Source organism: Ammospiza caudacuta, chromosome 24 (genome assembly GCF_027887145.1).
Source record: "Ammospiza caudacuta isolate bAmmCau1 chromosome 24, bAmmCau1.pri, whole genome shotgun sequence".
Taxonomy (NCBI): domain Eukaryota; kingdom Metazoa; phylum Chordata; class Aves; order Passeriformes; family Passerellidae; genus Ammospiza; species Ammospiza caudacuta.
Genome location: NC_080616.1, coordinates 1,992,487 through 2,010,051, shown reverse-complemented (window position 1 = coordinate 2,010,051; position 17,565 = coordinate 1,992,487). Strand labels below are relative to the sequence as shown.

Genomic DNA, 17,565 nt, shown 5'->3' with positions numbered 1-17,565 from the left:
TCTCCTTAATCCTTTTCTCTCCTGTTCATCCCTGGCTGGGAGCTGGCAGAGGCAGCAGGGCCAGCACAGAGGGTCCAACCAGGGTTTGTCCCCAGACACTGGGCCTGGTGGGCCAGCTCTGACACTGCAGCAGGCACAGGAAGGCAGGAGGGCACTGAGCCCCTGTGGATGTGACACAGGTGTCTCTGTGTCTGTCCCAGGCACGGCAGAGGGAGAAGATGAACGAGGAGCACAACAAGCGGCTCTCGGACACCGTGGATCGGCTGCTGAGCGAGAGCAACGAGCGGCTGCAGCTGCACCTCAAGGAGAGGATGGCAGCCTTGGAGGAGAAGGTACTGCCTGGGGCAGGGCTCCTCTGGGGCTTGAGGGGTCTGCAGTCCCTCTGTGCTTCATCCAGCCATGGCCCAGGGCTGGAAGTGCCTGTGCAGGGCTGGAGAAATGGTAACGTGCAAGACATGGCTGTGCTGGGACTGGTGGAGCACAGGGAACTGCTCTGGTCACCTCACTCAGGGAGACCCCCTCCCCACCATCTCCCACCTCCCACAGCTGCAGGATTTGTCCTGCTCCTTTCCCTCACCTCGCTGTTTCTGCTGGTGCAGCCCTGATGCCACCTGTGCCCACCTGTCAGAGCGAATCCCACCTGCATTTTGCAGGAAAAATTGCAGTGTTCATTCTGTCTCAGTGCCCATCCCTCCACATGCTGCCTTAAAACTTTCCTGTCCCCAGCTGCAGACTGATTTCCCTTCTCCAAGCCAGGGCAGTGTCCATGAACATCTCCCACCTGACTCCTGGGAACTGGGTTTCCTGGGAGGAGCTGGCTGGAGCTGTGGCTGCCTCAGTGTGAATGGAATTAACTGGGAGCAGCTGGCTCCAAGCAAGCATCCATCCAGAGTGCCAGTGGGAGGTCAGGCCTTGGTGATTCAGCTCTCTCAGGGTTCCTGCCCTCAGCACACAGGTGCATCCCCCAGCTGATGCCCCCAGGGCTGGCTCTGTCCCCCCACCCCATTGCTCTGCTCCTCCTGTCCTCAACCAAATGTGACTATGCCAGCATGTCCAGTTATTCAGCAGATTTCTCTGGATAAAGAGCAGGACCCCACCTGGAGGGATGAGTCCAAATCCCACCCCAGCAAGCAACAGGGACCAGAGTGGTGACACCTTTTGAAGGGCATTGTCTGCTCCCCAGTCTGGTGCCAGCACTTACCCACCCTGAGAGTTCATCCATTTCTTTCATGCACAAAAATGATCCTGTTTGGCTGCCAGCACTTACCAAAAATGAGCACTGGTTGAGGCAGTTACAAACTCTCCAGGGGAGGTTTAGACAGATATTAGGGGGAAAAAAAAAATCAAGGAAATAATTATAGCATTGGAATAGACTGCCGAGGAGAGTGGTGGAGTCACCATCCCTGGAAGTGTTCCAAAAACATGGATGTGACACTTGGGGTCATGGTTTAGCTATGAACACAGCAGTGCTGAGGGGAATGGTTGGGCTCAATCTTAGAGGGCTTTTCCAGTCTTAACAGTCCCATGATTGTGTGACTCTATAAGCACATCTCCTTTCCCCCCTACCTACTCCCTAGCTCAGATGTAAGGGACATTTTTCCCTTTGATCTAGCTGCTCGAGGAGTTGTTCTTCTCTCAGACATATTTCCTAATCTTCAAGCCCATCCACCAAGTCCCTCATCGCCCCCCATGGCCATGCTCAGCCCCAGAGTGGGGCAGGAGTTGAGCTGTGGCCACCCTGCTTGAGAGGCAGGAGCTTTGCAGAGGAGACCTGTGCACAGGCAGGTGAGGAATAGCCCAGAGAGCCTTTTCCAGGTGTTCACTACACAGGAATTCCACACTGGCCATTCCGGGGAGGCCACGTGGCCATTTCCTAAATGGTCTCTCTTTTTCTTTCCTGTTTTTGTTCCCTTTTATTTTATTTTTGGTTTTTCTTAAAGAATACATTGTTACAAGAGCTGGAAAATACCCAAAAGCAGATAGAGGAACACCAGCATGACAAGGTAAATGCGGCTGCAGGGACCTGACCCAGTGATGGCATTGCCTCACTCCCAACCCCCAGTTTGGGGCACTTGCTTCTCCTAAAATGCCCCAGTTTGGGGGCAGCAGAGCACCCAGCAGCAGGAGGCCACACACTCACCCATACAGTGGCTGGATGGAAGCTGCCACCCCTCCACAGAGAGCCCCGGGTCAGTTCCCTGCCATCCACGTTCTGTCACACTCACGCATCCCTGAGCCCTCTGTGCAGTGCTGAGGCCAGGCTGGCTTCACCCATGCCTGGAGGAGGGCTCAGGAAGCCACAGCCCCTGGCCCCTGAGGCTTCCCCAGACTGGGGGTGCTCTGCCCCGTGCCCAGCTTGCAGGGACCCCGCAGTGTTCACACCCTGCTCTCAGATGAGGCACTTCAGCATCATCTGCATGAACCCCCAGTGGCCTAGCTAGAAAGCTGCAGGGACATGGCTTTTGGGAGCAATGGGAGCTTTTGGGATGTGATGCATGTCTCATGCATGGTTTGGGGGATCAGGGGGCTGCTTTTCCCCTTGCCTGCAGGGAGCATGTGTGCTTATTCCTTGTGCTTCCCAGCCGTGGGTGCTCAGGTCTGGGCAGGGCAGAGCTTGGGGACTCGCATGACACTGCTGGCAATTTGCCCACCCTGGCTTGGCCTGTTTGTCCCCCAGACTGGATCCTGCTGTGCCTGGGAGATCCCTTCTCCCCTCCCTCCCTGTCCATCTGCAGCCTCCCCTGGCATCTCCCAGCGCTGGATGTGGGCACAGCTTCCCCATGGGGATGGGACTGGGAGCAGGAGGGAGAGCGAGTTTGGCTGAGGGGTCCCTCACTGCCAGTCCCTTGCCAAGGGAGCACACACGTGCAGTCTGGAGAAGAAGCAGAGCATCCAAGTGGGACCTGTTTTCCTTCATCTCCCAAAGCAGCATTCCTTGAGCCCCTGTGCCTGTCTGTCCTGTTCCTCCCTCCCCAGCACCCTCATTCCCTCTGCCTGCATGAGCTCTTTCTCTGCTCATGTGTCCAAGATGCTTTAAACCTGGGGTAGGGAATGTAAGCATGGCAATAGCCAAGGATGTGGATGGCCCCAAACCTGGCAGCTCTCCAGAGCAAACCCAAGCCCTGCCTGTCTCATCCCCCAAACAGCGGCGTTTGTCTGACGAGATCGACAAGCTGAGGCTGGAGGTGGATCAGCTCAAGACCAGGAGTGGGACATTTGTGGAGAGTGTGCACACCAGGTAAGTGTCCCCTGGCTTTGGGGGCAGCTTGCTTTGGGGGCCCCAGAGTGGTGCTGGCACTGGGTGTTTCTGGTGCTCCCAAGCTCCAGTGCTGGGCTGCAGGGTCCTCATGGCAGGGTCAGCTCCAGCTGTGCTGTCCCACCATGGATCTGTCCTGGGGTGGGACATGGACTCTTGAGAATAGCCCAGCCCAACTGAATGGCCCCAAATTTGCTCTTGTTTTTCTGCACAAGTGGCTTAGGACTTATTTTGCTCTGAAAGCTGGATATTCACCAGAGGACTTTTCCCCTGTGGAGTACAGGGGATGGGCTTACAAACCCAAAAAATGAAATTTCCTTTCAGGAAGGGAAACAGAATCTTGTGATTTCAATTGGGACCAATAGGGCAATCTTTAATGCATGTCCCTGCCCTTGATGGCATGCCATGCCTTTTGATGGCTTTGACTTTGGGGAAGATTTTTTTCTTTTATTATTTTTTTTAAGTATCCATGCCCTCATATCTTCCCCTCCAAGTTCTGTCTTCCTCCTTGACTTTTCTTCCTGCTTTTGCAACATCTGGGATGGTTAGTTTTGGCCTGTTTTTGTCCTTTGCACTGCACCTGATGTAATCCCGGTCCATTTTCTTCTAGTCAGAAAATTTCCCAATTTTCTTTTTTTTCCCCTTCAATTGCAATTCCTTTGATGGTATCTCCATTCCAGAGTGTTTGTAAGTCCTTCTTTTCTGTTTTGGCCTTCAAAGGGGATCAATTTTGGCAAGGTTTGGTGCATGTGAAATGAAATTTCATTTCATTCCTTGCAAACCCTAAAAGAAAGGCTTACAAACGCATTGAACTCCTCCTCCAGATGTGATATTAAAAGGAATCACATCTGGGGCAGAAGGAGGAATTGCTTTGGAGCTGTTGCAGGCAAAGGAGAATGAAGCCCCTCTGTCTCCAATGCAATGGGCCTCCCACACCCTTTCATTTAAAGTCAGCTGGGATATGGGGACATCCCAGCCCAGGGCACCAGGAGCAGAGGTGAGTCCATCAGGTCTCAGCCTCCAGCACTGACCAGGACACCCAGAGCTGCTTCAGGAAAATGGAGGTGGTAAAGGAGGGTGACAGCACGACAGCCCCACCTGGGACACCACACCCTGCCCTGAGCACTTCCAGTGTGGGTTCAAGGCAGCAAGGGGTCAGTGGGAGCAACCAGTGAAGAAAATTTCCCTCTTAGCAAAGGTGGAAAAGATGGGGAAGAGCTGATGTAACCAGCCTTGGGCCTGTCAGCAGAAAGGAGAAGAAGGCCTGGAGACCCTGTGTCTGTCATGGAGAGAAAAATTGGGGAGGGTGAGGAAGAGCCTGTGAGGATGAAGGAGAGCTGGGTGCTGGAGCAGAGTCTGGAGCATGTGTGGGACCTCTTTGCATGGTCTGTAAGAGCAGGATGGACAATTTAGGGATTTTTTTGTGTTTCTCAGGTGAAAAATCAGCAGAAATTGTGAGTTGCAGAATGATCCCCCAGCTGAAATGTCAGCTTTTGTCTAAGGTGTTTTTATCTGGTTTTAGCTGGGCAGCAGCTTGTCAGCAGCTCTGAAATCTCTGGAACTTGTGCCTTTGGCACACCAGGCTCCAGCCATGCTGCTCATGGTGCTGATTTTGTCTCCAGGCCTGTATCTGCCTGACCTCCAGGCCTGACCTGATTCTGTATCCAGGCCTGCAAACCAGGCCCACCATCATGGAAAACCACCATCTGCCTTGGGCTGCTGCTTTTGTCATCCTAACTTCACCTTAAATTGAACAAACCTCGAGTCTCCAGGGGCACTGTATGTGGGGAGTAATCGCCCTGTGCCCAGGAATGTGCCTGGCTCAGCTCCATGGTTAGGTCTTCAGGGCCAGGAGGAACAAGTGGGCAAAGTGGAGACGTGGAATGAGCACCACGAGTGGCTCCAAGTGCCTTCCTGTCGAGCTGCTGCCTTGCTCTGCCTGGTGTGGGACTCACCAGGGCCTGGCCCACGCACCAGCCCTGGCAAGGAGGAGGAGGGTGAAGAAGTCCCAGCTGGTTCTTGCTGGGAGGTCCCAACAATGCTCATGTCCTCACGCCTGGAAGATGTTTCAGGTGGAATTTTATTCACTGTAATCACAGAATCAGTGAGGTTGGAAGAGTCCTCCAAGGTCATCAAGTCCAACCTTCTTCAGCCAAATACCAGCATATCCACTAAATCACATCGCCAAGTGCCTTATCTACCATTTTTCGAACACTTCCAGGGGTGGGAACTCCACCACTGCCTTGGGCAGCCTGTGCTGGGGCCTGACCAGCCTTTCCATTAAGAAATTTTTCCCAACATCCAATCTGAACCTTCCCTTGAGGCCATTTCCCCTTATCCTGTTACTCACTGCCTGGCAGAAGAGACTGACCCTCATCGAGGCATTTCTCATGAAAATCTGGACTTGATTGTTGTAGGTCCCTTCCAGGAATAAACATGAAAAGAACAAGAGCTCCCTAGCTCCTGCTGGGTACATGGAGATGGAGAAGACAACGAGCTGTGTTGGGACATTCCAGCTGCTCTGGAGAGGGAGGGGCAGGAGGGGCCTGTTCAGCCCTGGCTCCACAGCAGCCCCAGTGCAGGGGCTTTGGGGCAGAACTGGATGGGTGCCCTCATGGGTGAACAGAGGAGGGAGCAGCAGGGGAGGGCCCAGGGCTGAACTTCTGACAGTCTGGGAAAGTTGGGAGTCTCCAGAGGTCAGAGATCATCAGAGGCTGCAGATTCCTCAGAAGGGGCAGCTCCATTCTCTGATCTCTGTGAGCAGGGACAGGAGCCAGGAAGCAGCTGGAGCTGTGCCAGGGCAGGGTCAGGCTGGATCTCAGGAAAGGTTCTTTCCCAGAGGGTGCTGGCACTGCCCAGGCTCCCCAGGGAATGGGCACAGCCCCGAGGCTGCCAGAGCTCCAGGAGTGTTTGGGCAGCACTGCCCGGGATGCCCAGGGTGGGGTGGGGTCTGTGCAGGGCCAGGAGCTGGACTTGATTGTTGTAGGTCCCTTCCAGCTCAGGATATTCTGTGATTCAATGATTCTGTGAGGGATTCTGTGAGTACATTTCCAGTTCCCCTGTGGGGGAATCGGCACCTTTTTCCAGAGCCTGGTTTTGCATCCTTTCATGCCAAGCCAGCAAACATCACTGGGATGGGCATCCTGCCGTGTTCTCTTCCTCCTGCTCCTTCTCCTCTGTCCCAAGAAGCTGGGGCTGCAAGGGGAGCAGCCTGAGGGTGAGGGTGTCCTGCACAGAGCAATGTCCCCCACAGGACTCTTTCTTCCCAGGTCCCACATGGGCAGTGCCACCGACCTGCGCTTCCCGCTGGGAGCTGTGGTCCATGGCCCAGCTGAGCCCTTCGGAGCAGCCCCGGGGCTGCCCCGAGCACAGAAGGGACGATTCAGTGCCCGGAGAGAGGAGCCAGCCAAGGTAAAGCCTGTGCAGCCCCGAGTGAGGGTCTGCTCCTGCCCTGCATCCTGGGATTGGGGTCACATCTGGAGACTTGGGGCAGTTTCCTTCTCCTGGTGCATTGATGGGGAAACATGGAAGGGTTTCTCATTCGGGTCACATTGAGATAGAACTCCTGCATGGGGATCACCAGTCTGGCTTTTGGAGACATGGGAATGCTGTGTAGGACTGTGGCCCTTGTTCCCCCAGGACTGGGAGCAGGCCCAGGCAGGTGGGGTCCTGGCTGCGGGGCCTCACGCCTTCGACAGTGACCCCGACATCTCCGACGTGGATGAGGATGACCATGAGACGCTGTTCAGCTCCATGGATGTGCTCTCTCCTGGTGGGCACTCAGATGCCCAGACACTGGCCATGATGCTTCAGGAGCAGCTGGATGCCATCAACGAAGAGATCAGGTATGACCATGGCCAAAACCCACCACTGCCTTGTGCAGAAATGGCTCCAGGGGACAACAAATAGCCTAGAGGCTCTGCTGGCCTTAAACTGGGGCCTGATGTGTCTTCAGCCAGGGAAGTGGCTCCAGGACATCCAGCCACAGGGCTTGGTCCTTCCTGCCAAGTCTCCCTGTCTCTCAGCTGCACCAGTGCTGGCTCAGAGGGTCATTACTTCAATCAATCATATTTCATATCCTCCATGGATATTAAAAGGAATCAGAGTGTGTCTCAGCTCAAGTTTTTATGGATCCTGATGGATCTTGTTGCCATTCTGGGAGGCTGGGGGTTGAGCACAGGACCAAGGTGCACTTCCCCAGGATAGAGGCCCTGTATCCCTGGGAAGGCGGGGAGCCAGAAGCCCTGAGTGCTGCTGGTCTCCCAGGATGATCCAGGAGGAGAAGGAGTCCACGGAGCTCCGTGCAGAGGAGCTGGAGACGCGGGTCACGAGCGGCAGCATGGAGGGCCTGAACCTCACCCAGCTGTGCAAGAGGGCCTCCATCCCCACCTCGTTGACAGCCCTGTCCCTGGCCAGCTCATCCCCCCCGCTCAGTGGCCGCTCCACACCCAAGCTGAGCTCCCGCAGCGCGGCGCAGGACCTGGACCGCATGGGGATCATGACGTTGGTGAGGAGCCGGGAGGGGCCGAGAGGTGGGAGCGAAGCCCGGTGTCCACACGGGCCTGGGGGGGTGTGGGACGATGGGGTGCCCGTGTTTCTGTCTCCAGGCTGGCAGCCTGGCCCCGGGACTGCTCTGGGGGGGTGCTCCATTAACTGCCCCCCTTTCTGTGTCTCTCTCGCTTTCCCCCTTGCAATCAGCCCAGCGACTTGAGGAAGCACCGGAGGAAACTGCTAGTGAGTGGCTCCCATCCCGTTGGTTTTTGTCCAAGCCCTTTTTCCAGCCTGCTCCTGGCTTTATCCACACCAGGTCAGGGTGCAGCAGGCGCGGGATGGAGCTGGGGACCCCAGGGACTCAGCAGGAGGATCATGGGGATCCCGAAAGGTGCTTGGACATGTTCCCACTGGCAGCCTGGGGGGTCTGGCAGGACGTGGGGAGGTTCAGAAAGCCACTGGGTCCTCAAACATTGTGTCCCCTCTGGCAACAGGGTGTCCTTGGGACATTCCCATCTGTGCTCCTCAGAGCCCTCTAATGAAGGCCAGCAGCTTCTGTCCCCACACCCTGACCTGGACCATGGGGCTGCATCCTCTCACCCCCCATTCCCAGGATCTCAGCCATACTGTCACATCCTCCCCATCCGCTTGGGCATCTGGAACCATTGCCAGAGCTCTCATTCAGGCCATTCCTGGAGCGTGGTAAAGCCCCAGCAGGGCTCTGGTGGCTCTTTTGGCCATGCCTCCATGGAGCAAGAGAGAGGCAGGCAGCAGGGCAAGGATGGAGCTGGGGTCTGGCCTCCCACCCTCACGGCCTCTCCGCTTGTTCAGTCCCCCGCAGCTCGGGACGAGAGCCGGGAGGACAAAACCACCATCAAGTGTGAGACATCCCCGCCCTCCTCACCCAGGACACTGCGGCTGGAGAAGCTGGGCCACCCTGCTCTGAGTCAGGAGGATGGCAGGAGGTATGTGAAGACCCTTGGCATCTCCCTTGGTTTGAGGATACACCTGGGGCACATGTGGGATGGGTGGGCTGGGGTTTGCCATGTGCCCTGCTCAAGAATAACCTAAAGGCTTTGCTCTTCCTCTCCCTCTTCCATCCCCAGCTCACTGGAGGACCAGGCTAGCAATCCCAGCAGCAGCCAGGACTCCTTGCACAAGGGCTCCAAGAGGAAGGGGATCAAATCCTCCATCGGGCGCCTGTTTGGGAAGAAGGAGAAGGGTCGTTTTAACCAGCTGAGCAGAGAAGGGTCCACGGGGCAGGGTCCGTGAGCAGCCCTGTCCCTGTCTGTGCCAGACCCTCCTCACCCTCTGGCTCTGTCTGCCATTGGGGTGACAGGGAGGGGCTGGGACACCCCTGCTGGTGTGGGGATGCTGGGGCCATGGCAGCTTCAGGGAAGTTGGAGCTTGGTGTTTTCTCCCCTTGGTCTTTCTGGCCTAAGCATAGTGTCACCTTAATGCTCTGTCAGAGCTGGAGTGTGGACAGTGACCTCCTGTCCCTGTATCTCATCTTTAATGTCCCCAGATCTACTTCCCTCCCCATGGATTTTGCAGAGCCCTTTACTAGGAGCTGCTTTTCCATTCCCAAATCCTTTACTACTTCCATGCTGAGTATCGTTGGACTCACTGATCTTTCTGGGTCCCTTCCAGAAAGGACTGTTCTGTGATTTTGGGGTTCTGGGATTTGGAAATAGGAGGGATGGCAGGAGGGGGTCTGCTTGGGCTTCCCAGAGTGCTGGGGGGCCATGGAGGTGGGTTCCAAAGGGACACTGTTACCTTCTGTGCTGTCACTCTGTGTCCCCCTGGCATAGGGATGGTGACAATGCCCACACTGGCCCTGTAGGAGATCACACTGACCAGGGACATCACACTGACCTGAGGGTGTCTTGCTTGCCCAACAGTGCTGCTGACTGATGTGGAGGGGGGGATCCAGGACCCCCTGGGACTGGGCAAGCTGGGGGCTCAGGCTGAGAAGGATCGGCGCCTACGGAAGAAGTGAGTAAACTTCCTTCCCTACCCCAGCAAAAAACTGATCTGCTGGGAAACCATGGCACAGGACTAGGAATTGCTGGGAAGTCTCATCTTCACCCTCCCTTGGGCTTTGTTACTTCCTTCACAGCTTTGTATTCCCTGCTGTTCGGAGCATGTTCCCTTCAGGGAACTCTCCCTTCCACACAAGTCCCCCATAAATCACTCTTCTGCTTCTGTTCCTGCCAGGCATGAGCTCCTGGAGGAGGCTCGGAGGAAAGGATTGCCCTTTGCCCACTGGGATGGCCCCACTGTTGTGTCCTGGCTGGAGGTGCGTGCCCATGGACTGTCCCCATGCTGTCCCCACAGGTCTGTGTGTGCCACCATGTCCCACCACGCTCGGTCCATGTGCACAGCTGGGGCCTGCAAATCCTGGGAGAGCAGAGGAGATCCCTGCATCCCTCCCAGGGCCTGTGGAATTGTGGTTTGAGCAGAGCTTTGGGTTTGAGCATAAGTCTGAGGAGGAGGGACTGAGGGAGCAGGGGGGTCAGCCTGGAGAGAAGGAGGCTCAGGGGGGACCTTGTGGCTCTGCACAACTCCTGACAGGAAGGGACAGCCGGGGCGGGTCAGGCTCTGCTCCCAGGAACAGGGACAGGAGGAGAGCGAACAGCCTCAGGCTGTGCCAGGGGAGGTTCAGGTTGGATATTGGCAAAAAGGGCTTCAGTGAAAGGATGGTCGGGCCCTGGCACAACTGCCCAGGGCAATGGTGGGGTCGCCATCCCTGGAAGTGTTCGAAAGATGGGTGGATGTGGCACCTGGGACATGGCTAAGTGGTGAATGTAACAGTGCTGGGGGAATGGTTGTAACTGTTCTTAGAGGGCTTTTCCAGCCTTAATGATTTTGTGAAAAGCTCCGTGGGTGCTCTCTCCCTGTGCTGTGCCCATCAGGCACAGGGATGCTGGGCCTCCCACAAGCCACCTCTGCAAGGTACAACCAAGCCAAGAATCCCCACATGGGCGTTCAGCTTTGAATCTGGGCTCTAGAGAGGGTGGCCACGGGAGCCAGGGTGGCAGTGCCAGGCAGTCACTGCTGTCCCTGTCCCCAGCTCTGGGTGGGGATGCCAGCCTGGTACGTGGCTGCGTGCCGGGCCAACGTCAAGAGCGGGGCCATCATGTCGGCCCTGTCGGACACCGAGATCCAGCGCGAGATCGGCATCAGCAACGCCCTGCACCGCCTCAAGCTGCGCCTGGCCATCCAGGAGATGGTGTCCCTGACCAGCCCCTCAGCGCCGCCCACATCCCGCACAGTGAGTGCTGCATGCCCTCGCTGGGCCACACAGCGAGATCCCTGCCCTCGCTGGGCCACACAGCGAGATCCCTGCTCTTCTTACCCTCCCTGCCCTCGCTGGGCCACACAGCGAGATCCCTGCCCTCCCTGCTCACTCACACCTCCATGGGCCACATAGTGAGTGCTCCCTGCCCTCCATGGGCCGCACAGTGAGATCCCTGCTCTTCTTACCCTCCCTGCCCTCCATGGGCCACACAGCCTGCTCCCTGTTCTCCATGGGCCACATAGTGAGTGCTCTCTGCCCTCCTTGGGCCGCACAGTGAGATCCCTGCCCTTCTTACCCTCCCTGTCCTCCCTGGGCCGTACAGCGAGATCCCTGCCCTCCCTGGGCCGCACAGTGAGATCCCTGCCCTTCTTACCCTCCCTGTCCTCCCTGGGCCGTACAGCGAGATCCCTGCCCTCCTTGGGCCACACAGTGAGATCCCTGCCCTTCTTACCCTCCCTGTCCTCTGTGGGCCACACAGCGAGATCCCTGCCCTCCCTGGGCCACACAGTGAGATCCCTGCCCTTCTTACCCTCCCTGTCCTCTGTGGGCCACACAGCGAGATCCCTGCCCTCCCTGGGCCACACAGTGAGATCCCTGCCCTTCTTACCCTCCCTGTCCTCTGTGGGCCACACAGCGAGATCCCTGCCTTCCCTGGGCCGCACAGTGAGATCCCTGCCCTTCTTACCCTCCCTGTCCTCCCTGGGCCGCACAGCGAGATCCCTGCCTTCCCTGGGCCGCACAGTGAGATCCCTGCCCTTCTTACCCTCCCTGTCCTCCCTGGGCCGCACAGCGAGATCCCTGCCCTCCTTGGGCCACACAGCCTGCTCCCTGCCCTCCCTGCTCGCTCCTACCTCCATGGGCCACACAGCGTGCTCCCGGCCCTCCATGGGCCACACAGCGAGGTCCCTGCCCTCCATGGGCCACATAGTGAGTGCTCCCTGCGCTCCCTGCTCGCTCCCACCTCCGTGGGCCACACAGCTGCTCCCTGCCCTCCATGGGCCGCACAGCGAGATCCCTGCCCTTCTTACCCTCCCTGCCTTCCATGGGCCGCACAGCGAGATCCCTGCCCTCCCTGCCCTCCTTGGGCCGCACAGCCCTCCCTGCCCTCCTGGCCTGTTGCTGTTTGTTTGTGGGTCCCTGGGGAGTCCCCAGGCCCCCCTGAGCTGTGTGCGTTCTCTGGTAGCAGGCAAGGAGATTCCACAGGGCTTCTGAGGGTGCTGATTAGGTGAGGGTTTATTGGGGGTCCCACCCTGCGAGCAGCAGGGTTTCTGAGGGAGAAGAGGGGAAGAGGGAGGGAGGGGAAAAGGGCCCAGAGAGAGCCTGGTCTGCCTCCCACAGCTTAACAGGGAGTTTCAAAGTGGGTACGGAATAAGCCTTGGGCCAATGGAATTACAGATCCATGACACTTCAGGGGAGGATCACAGACTTGGAATAAACCCTACATTTTCAAGGGGTGAGACAGAGCAAACCATTTAACTAAAATGTAACACCACACTTGCCCTCCTTTCCCTTGGGACCACTGTGGCAAACATGGCCACGGAGGGGTGCTGTCCCCTCGTGGACTGGTCAAACCACTGGACACTCATCCCCCAGCACAAATGGGGATTCCCAGCTGGAAGCATGAAGCTCTTTCCAGTTTCAAGGCTCCTGCCACTCACATGGGGTTCTCAGCAGGAGGCCAATCCTGCAAAGAGCAGAACTCAAGGCCTGGCTGCCCTGGAGAGGCTAAAACTCCATCCAAAGAGCAGAAATCCAAACATTCCTGATGTTCAGGGCCAGCTTGGTTGCACAAGCCTCTTTCCCAATCATTTCAACACAAGACTTTTACATCTGAAATTCCTGGGGCAACTCAGAGCAACTGCAGATCCCTGCCTTTGATAGAATGTAGAGATTTTGTCTTTTGCTGGTGCCTAAAGGTCTTGAGGGGTTAATGATGGCCAAGTAATGCCAAGACACATCTGTAGACTTGCAGCTGGCAGAAGGAAGGCTGCTATGTCCCCCTCAGATGGCTGTGTCTGGGGTCACAACTGATGAGGATAGGCCTGCAGGCTCCCTGAACATCACAGTGAAGTGGAAAGGGAGATGAATGAAGGTCCTTGGTCTGCTCTCTGTGTCTGCATGGACAGGCCAGGGTCCCCTTGGGCATTGGGTGTCACCAGGTTGAGCTGCAAGGATGTGGGGTGTCCCCAGGACACAGCACATGGTGGTCTGATCCTCCACCAGCCTGAGCCGGGCTTGGTTCCAGCACAGCTGGTGCTGACAGAGGCTGGACATGAGCCCAGGTGTGCTCAGCTGGGCAGAAAGGCTGAGAGCACCTGGGCTGTCCCAGCACTGTGGTGGCAGCAGGCCCAGGGCAGTCCCTACCCCTGTGCTGGCACTGCTGGGGTCACACCTGGAATCCTGGGGGACTTCTGGGCACTTGATGACAACAGAGACCTGGAGGGGCTGGAGCATATCCAGGGAAGGAACAGAGCCAGGGAAGGAGCTGCAGCACCAGGAGCAGCTGAGGAAACTGGAAAGGGGCTCAGCCTGGAGAAAAGGAGGCTCAGGGGGAACCTTGTGGCTCTGCACAACTCCTGACAGGAGGGGACAGCTGGGGGGAGTTGGGCTCTGCTCCCAGGGAACAGGGACAGGAGGAGAGGGAATGACCTCAAACTGTGCCAGGGGAGGTTCAGGTTGGGCCAATGGGACCCAACTGGGGAAAATCTCTCCCTGAAGGGCTGATCAGGCCCTGGCACAACTGCCCAGGGCAATGGTGGAGTCAATCCCTGGAAGTGTTCGAAAGATGAGTGGATGTGGCACTTGAGGACATGGTTTAGTGCTGAGCACGGTGGTGGTGCTGGCTTGGGGGTTGGACTTGATGATATTTCAGCCTTAATAATTCCATGACTCCATGGTGGTTGTGAACTTCTGTGGTGGTTTGCCCTGACCCCTCTGCTCTCTTCCCTGCAGTCGTCTGGCAATGTCTGGGTCACCCATGAGGAGATGGAGAACATGGCAACTTCCACCAAGACGGTGAGGCTGGGCAGCCCCAGGGTGCTGGGGGAAGCCCCCAGGGTGTCAGGGTCCAAGCAGCTCCAGGTGTAGTAACCCAGAGGGAAGGGGATTCCTCACATGTCAGCTCTTGGACAGCACTCTGCAGCTCTTTAGAAACCGTCTTTCAACCTTTTGTGTCCCAGCAGTTTCTAAAAGCCCATCAGATTTTTTCCCTTGTGGATATCACTGGGTTTCTGGAGCAGCCTGGCTGTTTGGGAGTTAAAGACAAAACCCAGGAGTGATCTCAAGACACATGAGATCCCCGAGCCTTTCTGCACCCAAGTCATGGTCTAATCCCCCAGTGACCCCAGCATACCCAAATATTGTCCCCACCATGTGTCCCTGCCACTGGCTGACAGCCTGGGGTCCCTTGCAGGGATGTGTCCATGCTCCCAAAAGCTCTGGCTCCTTTGGAGAGATGGAGCCACACTCCCTTCCCTGCAGCCTGATCACCCCCTGTCCGTGTCTCAGAGCAGGGCACCATTTCAGACTTGGGTGGGAATTGTGTGTCCAAGGCCAGGCTGGCACTCCGTGGGTAGTGGGAGGTGTCCCTGCCCATGGCAGGGGTGGAATAGGATGAGCCCTTCCAATCCAGACAAGTTTGGGGTTCTCTGAAATATGCATTTTCTTGAAGCTTTTGTTGAGTAGCAGGGATGTGCCACTGTCCCTTGGCAGGTTTTGTGAGCTCTTTTCTGGGGAAAACCAACGTAAGTTGGCAATGGAGGAAATTGCTACAAAATCAGCAAATTGGCTTGGGCAGCCCCATGTGGGTCATGACAGATGTACTGAAGCTTAATTATCTTTCTTCCCTCTGAACTGGGGGGACCTAAGAACTCCCTGTGTTTCCCAGGAAAGATGAACAAGCCCCAGGGTCAGTGCCATCTCCAGCCCAAGCCTCATCCTATCTCCTCTTCTTTCTTCTCCTCCTTCTTCTCCTTCTCCTTCTCCTTCTCCTTCTCCTTCTCCTTCTCCTTCTCCTTCTCCTTCTCCTTCTCCTTCTCCTTCTCCTTCTCCTTCTCCTTCTCCTTCTCCTTCTCCTTCTCCTTCTCCTTCTCCTTCTCCTTCTCCTTCTCCTTCTCCTTCTCCTTCTCCTTCTCCTTCTCCTTCTCCTTCTCCTTCTCCTTCTCCTTCTCCTTCCCTTTCCCCTTCCCCTTCCCCTTCCCCTTCTCCATCCTGTATTCTTGGTTAGAGAAGGGGTGGGAACCAGGCCCAGCAGGGTCGGGGTGTCCCCATCACCCTGGGGACAAGGCTGAGGTCCCCAAGGCATAAGAGTGAGCCCTGTCCCCATGTCCCTCTGTGCTGAGGGGTCTCAGTGTGCGTGGCAGGCCCTGTTCCTGTAGGGCCAGCAGGTACTGACTGCACTGTCCTTTCTGTTGTCATGCTGCGTGTGTCACTCTTAGGACACAGAGGAAGGCAGCTGGGCACAGGTGAGGTCCCTGGGTCACTCCTGTCCATGGGCGGTGCATGGGGTGGTCGGGGGGAGCTAGACATCCCAGAGGATGTGTGGGGCACTGATGTTCACCAAGGCCTTGGAGGCTTTACCTACACCCCATGGCTGCTCCTCTGGGCCATCTCTCAGGTACAGGATGTCCTCCTGGGCCCTTCTCTGCTCCAGGCAGTGGCTTTTCCTGGGACCTCTGTGAGATCCAGAGCCTGTGTTAAGAACCCCCACCTGTGTGATCACCCTGCATGCAGGCAGGATTCGAGCTGCACACTTGCTTTTAACCCATTTTGTAGCCCAAAGCCCATACAGATGATTTTTATGAACCAAAAAGTTGGGAGGAAAGAGTCCTGCTTGGATCCATCTCTTCTGGTTTTATCCCTTTCAAATGTTTTACTTTCCTTCTGATAGATTTTAATTCATTTTTGGACCCAAAATCAGCTTGCAGTAGAAGTGAATGGGTGGGGTTTTTTCCCAAAACTGATTTTTTTGTTTGCTTGTTTTGAAGTCATAAAATAGAGATTCTTAAACTAGAGATTCTTAAAAATGAGTTGGGAACGTACTGGAACTTGTTTCTCAGTTGTTTTGTCTTTCAATGAGTGTGCTTTTTCCAGAGGCAGCTGCTCATAAAGTCCAGTTATCCCTTGCCATTGTTTTTGGCTATGCTTTGCCTGCTGGGGGGACATGAGCAGGTCACAGTCCAGGGCCAACAGGGCTGTTCCCTCCTGCTCCCTCAGTATCACCCAGGGCTCACTCCTCTGGCCTGGCTCAGGACAGTGACCCTCCTGGGCTCTCACTGATCTGGGATTCTGCAGCTCCACCAAGCCCTGGGTTCTCCCCAGCTTCTCCATGTGCTTCTGTGCAGACCTTGGCCTATGGGGACATGAACCACGAGTGGATTGGGAACGAGTGGCTGCCCAGCCTGGGTCTGCCCCAGTACCGCAGCTACTTCATGGAATGCCTGGTGGACGCGCGCATGCTGGACCACCTCACCAAGAAGGACCTGAGGGTGCACCTGAAGATGGTGGACAGCTTCCACCGGTGAGTCCTGGCCCTCGGAGCTCCCCAGCGTGCCCATGGAGCAGAGGTCAGGGGGATTTTGAGGGATTCTCCCCTGTCTTGGGCAGCCCTGGATGGCTCTTCCAGGCTGGACTCACCACCCTGAGCTGGGGCAGCTTTTAGGGGCAGAAGTTCTCCTTCACCTCACTCCCTGCTGCAGAATTGCAGAGGACCTGGCCTTCCCCTGGCTGTGAAGCAAACCATGGGCAAACTTCAGGTTCATCCCACCTGGTTAACCACTGCTGTCTGCCAGCAGCCCAGTGGGAGAAAGCTTGTGCCATCCAAGCCATGACTCCAGCACCAGGATCCAACCCTGCCATGAGGTTCCCACTGCCCACCCTGACCCATGGGTTACCTCCAGCCTCCCTTCAGCCTGGTGCAGCCCCCATGGGCTGGTTCCCCCTTCCCTCTCCAGCAACCATTGAGCTGTGTTTGGATCTGCTCTCAGGCAGCTGGGACAGGCTCAAACTGATGGAGTGGGGAATTGCCATGGAAGGGAGGGACATTCCCTGTTGTCCAGCTTTGGGTTCTGTCTGTCCTGACCCATCCCTGGCCTGAAGCATCCTTTGGGCATGTGGGAGCACACAGAGACGGGGGTTCCTAGCCAGGTCCCTCCCAGCCAGGTGTCCTGGAGGGCTGGGTAATCCCTCATGTCCCTTGTGTCCCCTCATGTGTTGCAGCACCAGCCTCCAGTATGGCATCATGTGCCTCAAGAGGCTCAACTACGACCGCAAAGAGCTCGAGAGGAGGCGAGAGGAGACCCAGCATGAAATCAAAGGTCAGCACCCCCTGTGCTGTTCTGGAGGTTCCAGCTCCAGAACAGGACAGAAACCTCCCGGGAGATATCCAGGGCCAGTCTCTCTTTTATCTCTTATTTTTAACCCATTATTTCTGAGCCCCCAGTGCTGTTCTCCTGAGGCACCTTCCTGCTGCTCCAAGTGCCTTTATCAGCTGGCCCCAGGCAGGCATGAGGAGGGAGGA

General features: G+C 56.5%; 1 protein-coding gene across 3 annotated transcripts in view; it reads left to right on the top strand.

The window, feature by feature from the left end:
- The window catches only part of PPFIA4 (PTPRF interacting protein alpha 4), a 40,198-nt gene that overhangs the window by 18,183 nt on the left and 4,450 nt on the right, over positions 1 to 17,565 (top strand). For 2 of the 3 annotated variants that reach the window (XM_058819597.1, XM_058819596.1), the window contains exons 10-25: positions 201 to 332; positions 1,941 to 2,003; positions 3,147 to 3,238; positions 6,526 to 6,667; positions 6,896 to 7,101; positions 7,523 to 7,763; positions 7,955 to 7,990; positions 8,579 to 8,712; positions 8,854 to 9,011; positions 9,649 to 9,742; positions 9,965 to 10,046; positions 10,821 to 11,021; positions 14,001 to 14,063; positions 15,485 to 15,511; positions 16,391 to 16,566; positions 17,265 to 17,362. In XM_058819597.1, the coding sequence (XP_058675580.1) occupies positions 201 to 332; positions 1,941 to 2,003; positions 3,147 to 3,238; positions 6,526 to 6,667; positions 6,896 to 7,101; positions 7,523 to 7,763; positions 7,955 to 7,990; positions 8,579 to 8,712; positions 8,854 to 9,011; positions 9,649 to 9,742; positions 9,965 to 10,046; positions 10,821 to 11,021; positions 14,001 to 14,063; positions 15,485 to 15,511; positions 16,391 to 16,566; positions 17,265 to 17,362 (1,945 nt within the window). The remainder of the gene's footprint in view (positions 1 to 200; positions 333 to 1,940; positions 2,004 to 3,146; positions 3,239 to 6,525; positions 6,668 to 6,895; positions 7,102 to 7,522; positions 7,764 to 7,954; positions 7,991 to 8,578; positions 8,713 to 8,853; positions 9,012 to 9,648; positions 9,743 to 9,964; positions 10,047 to 10,820; positions 11,022 to 14,000; positions 14,064 to 15,484; positions 15,512 to 16,390; positions 16,567 to 17,264; positions 17,363 to 17,565) is intronic. The other variant, XM_058819598.1, reaches the window with a different exon arrangement.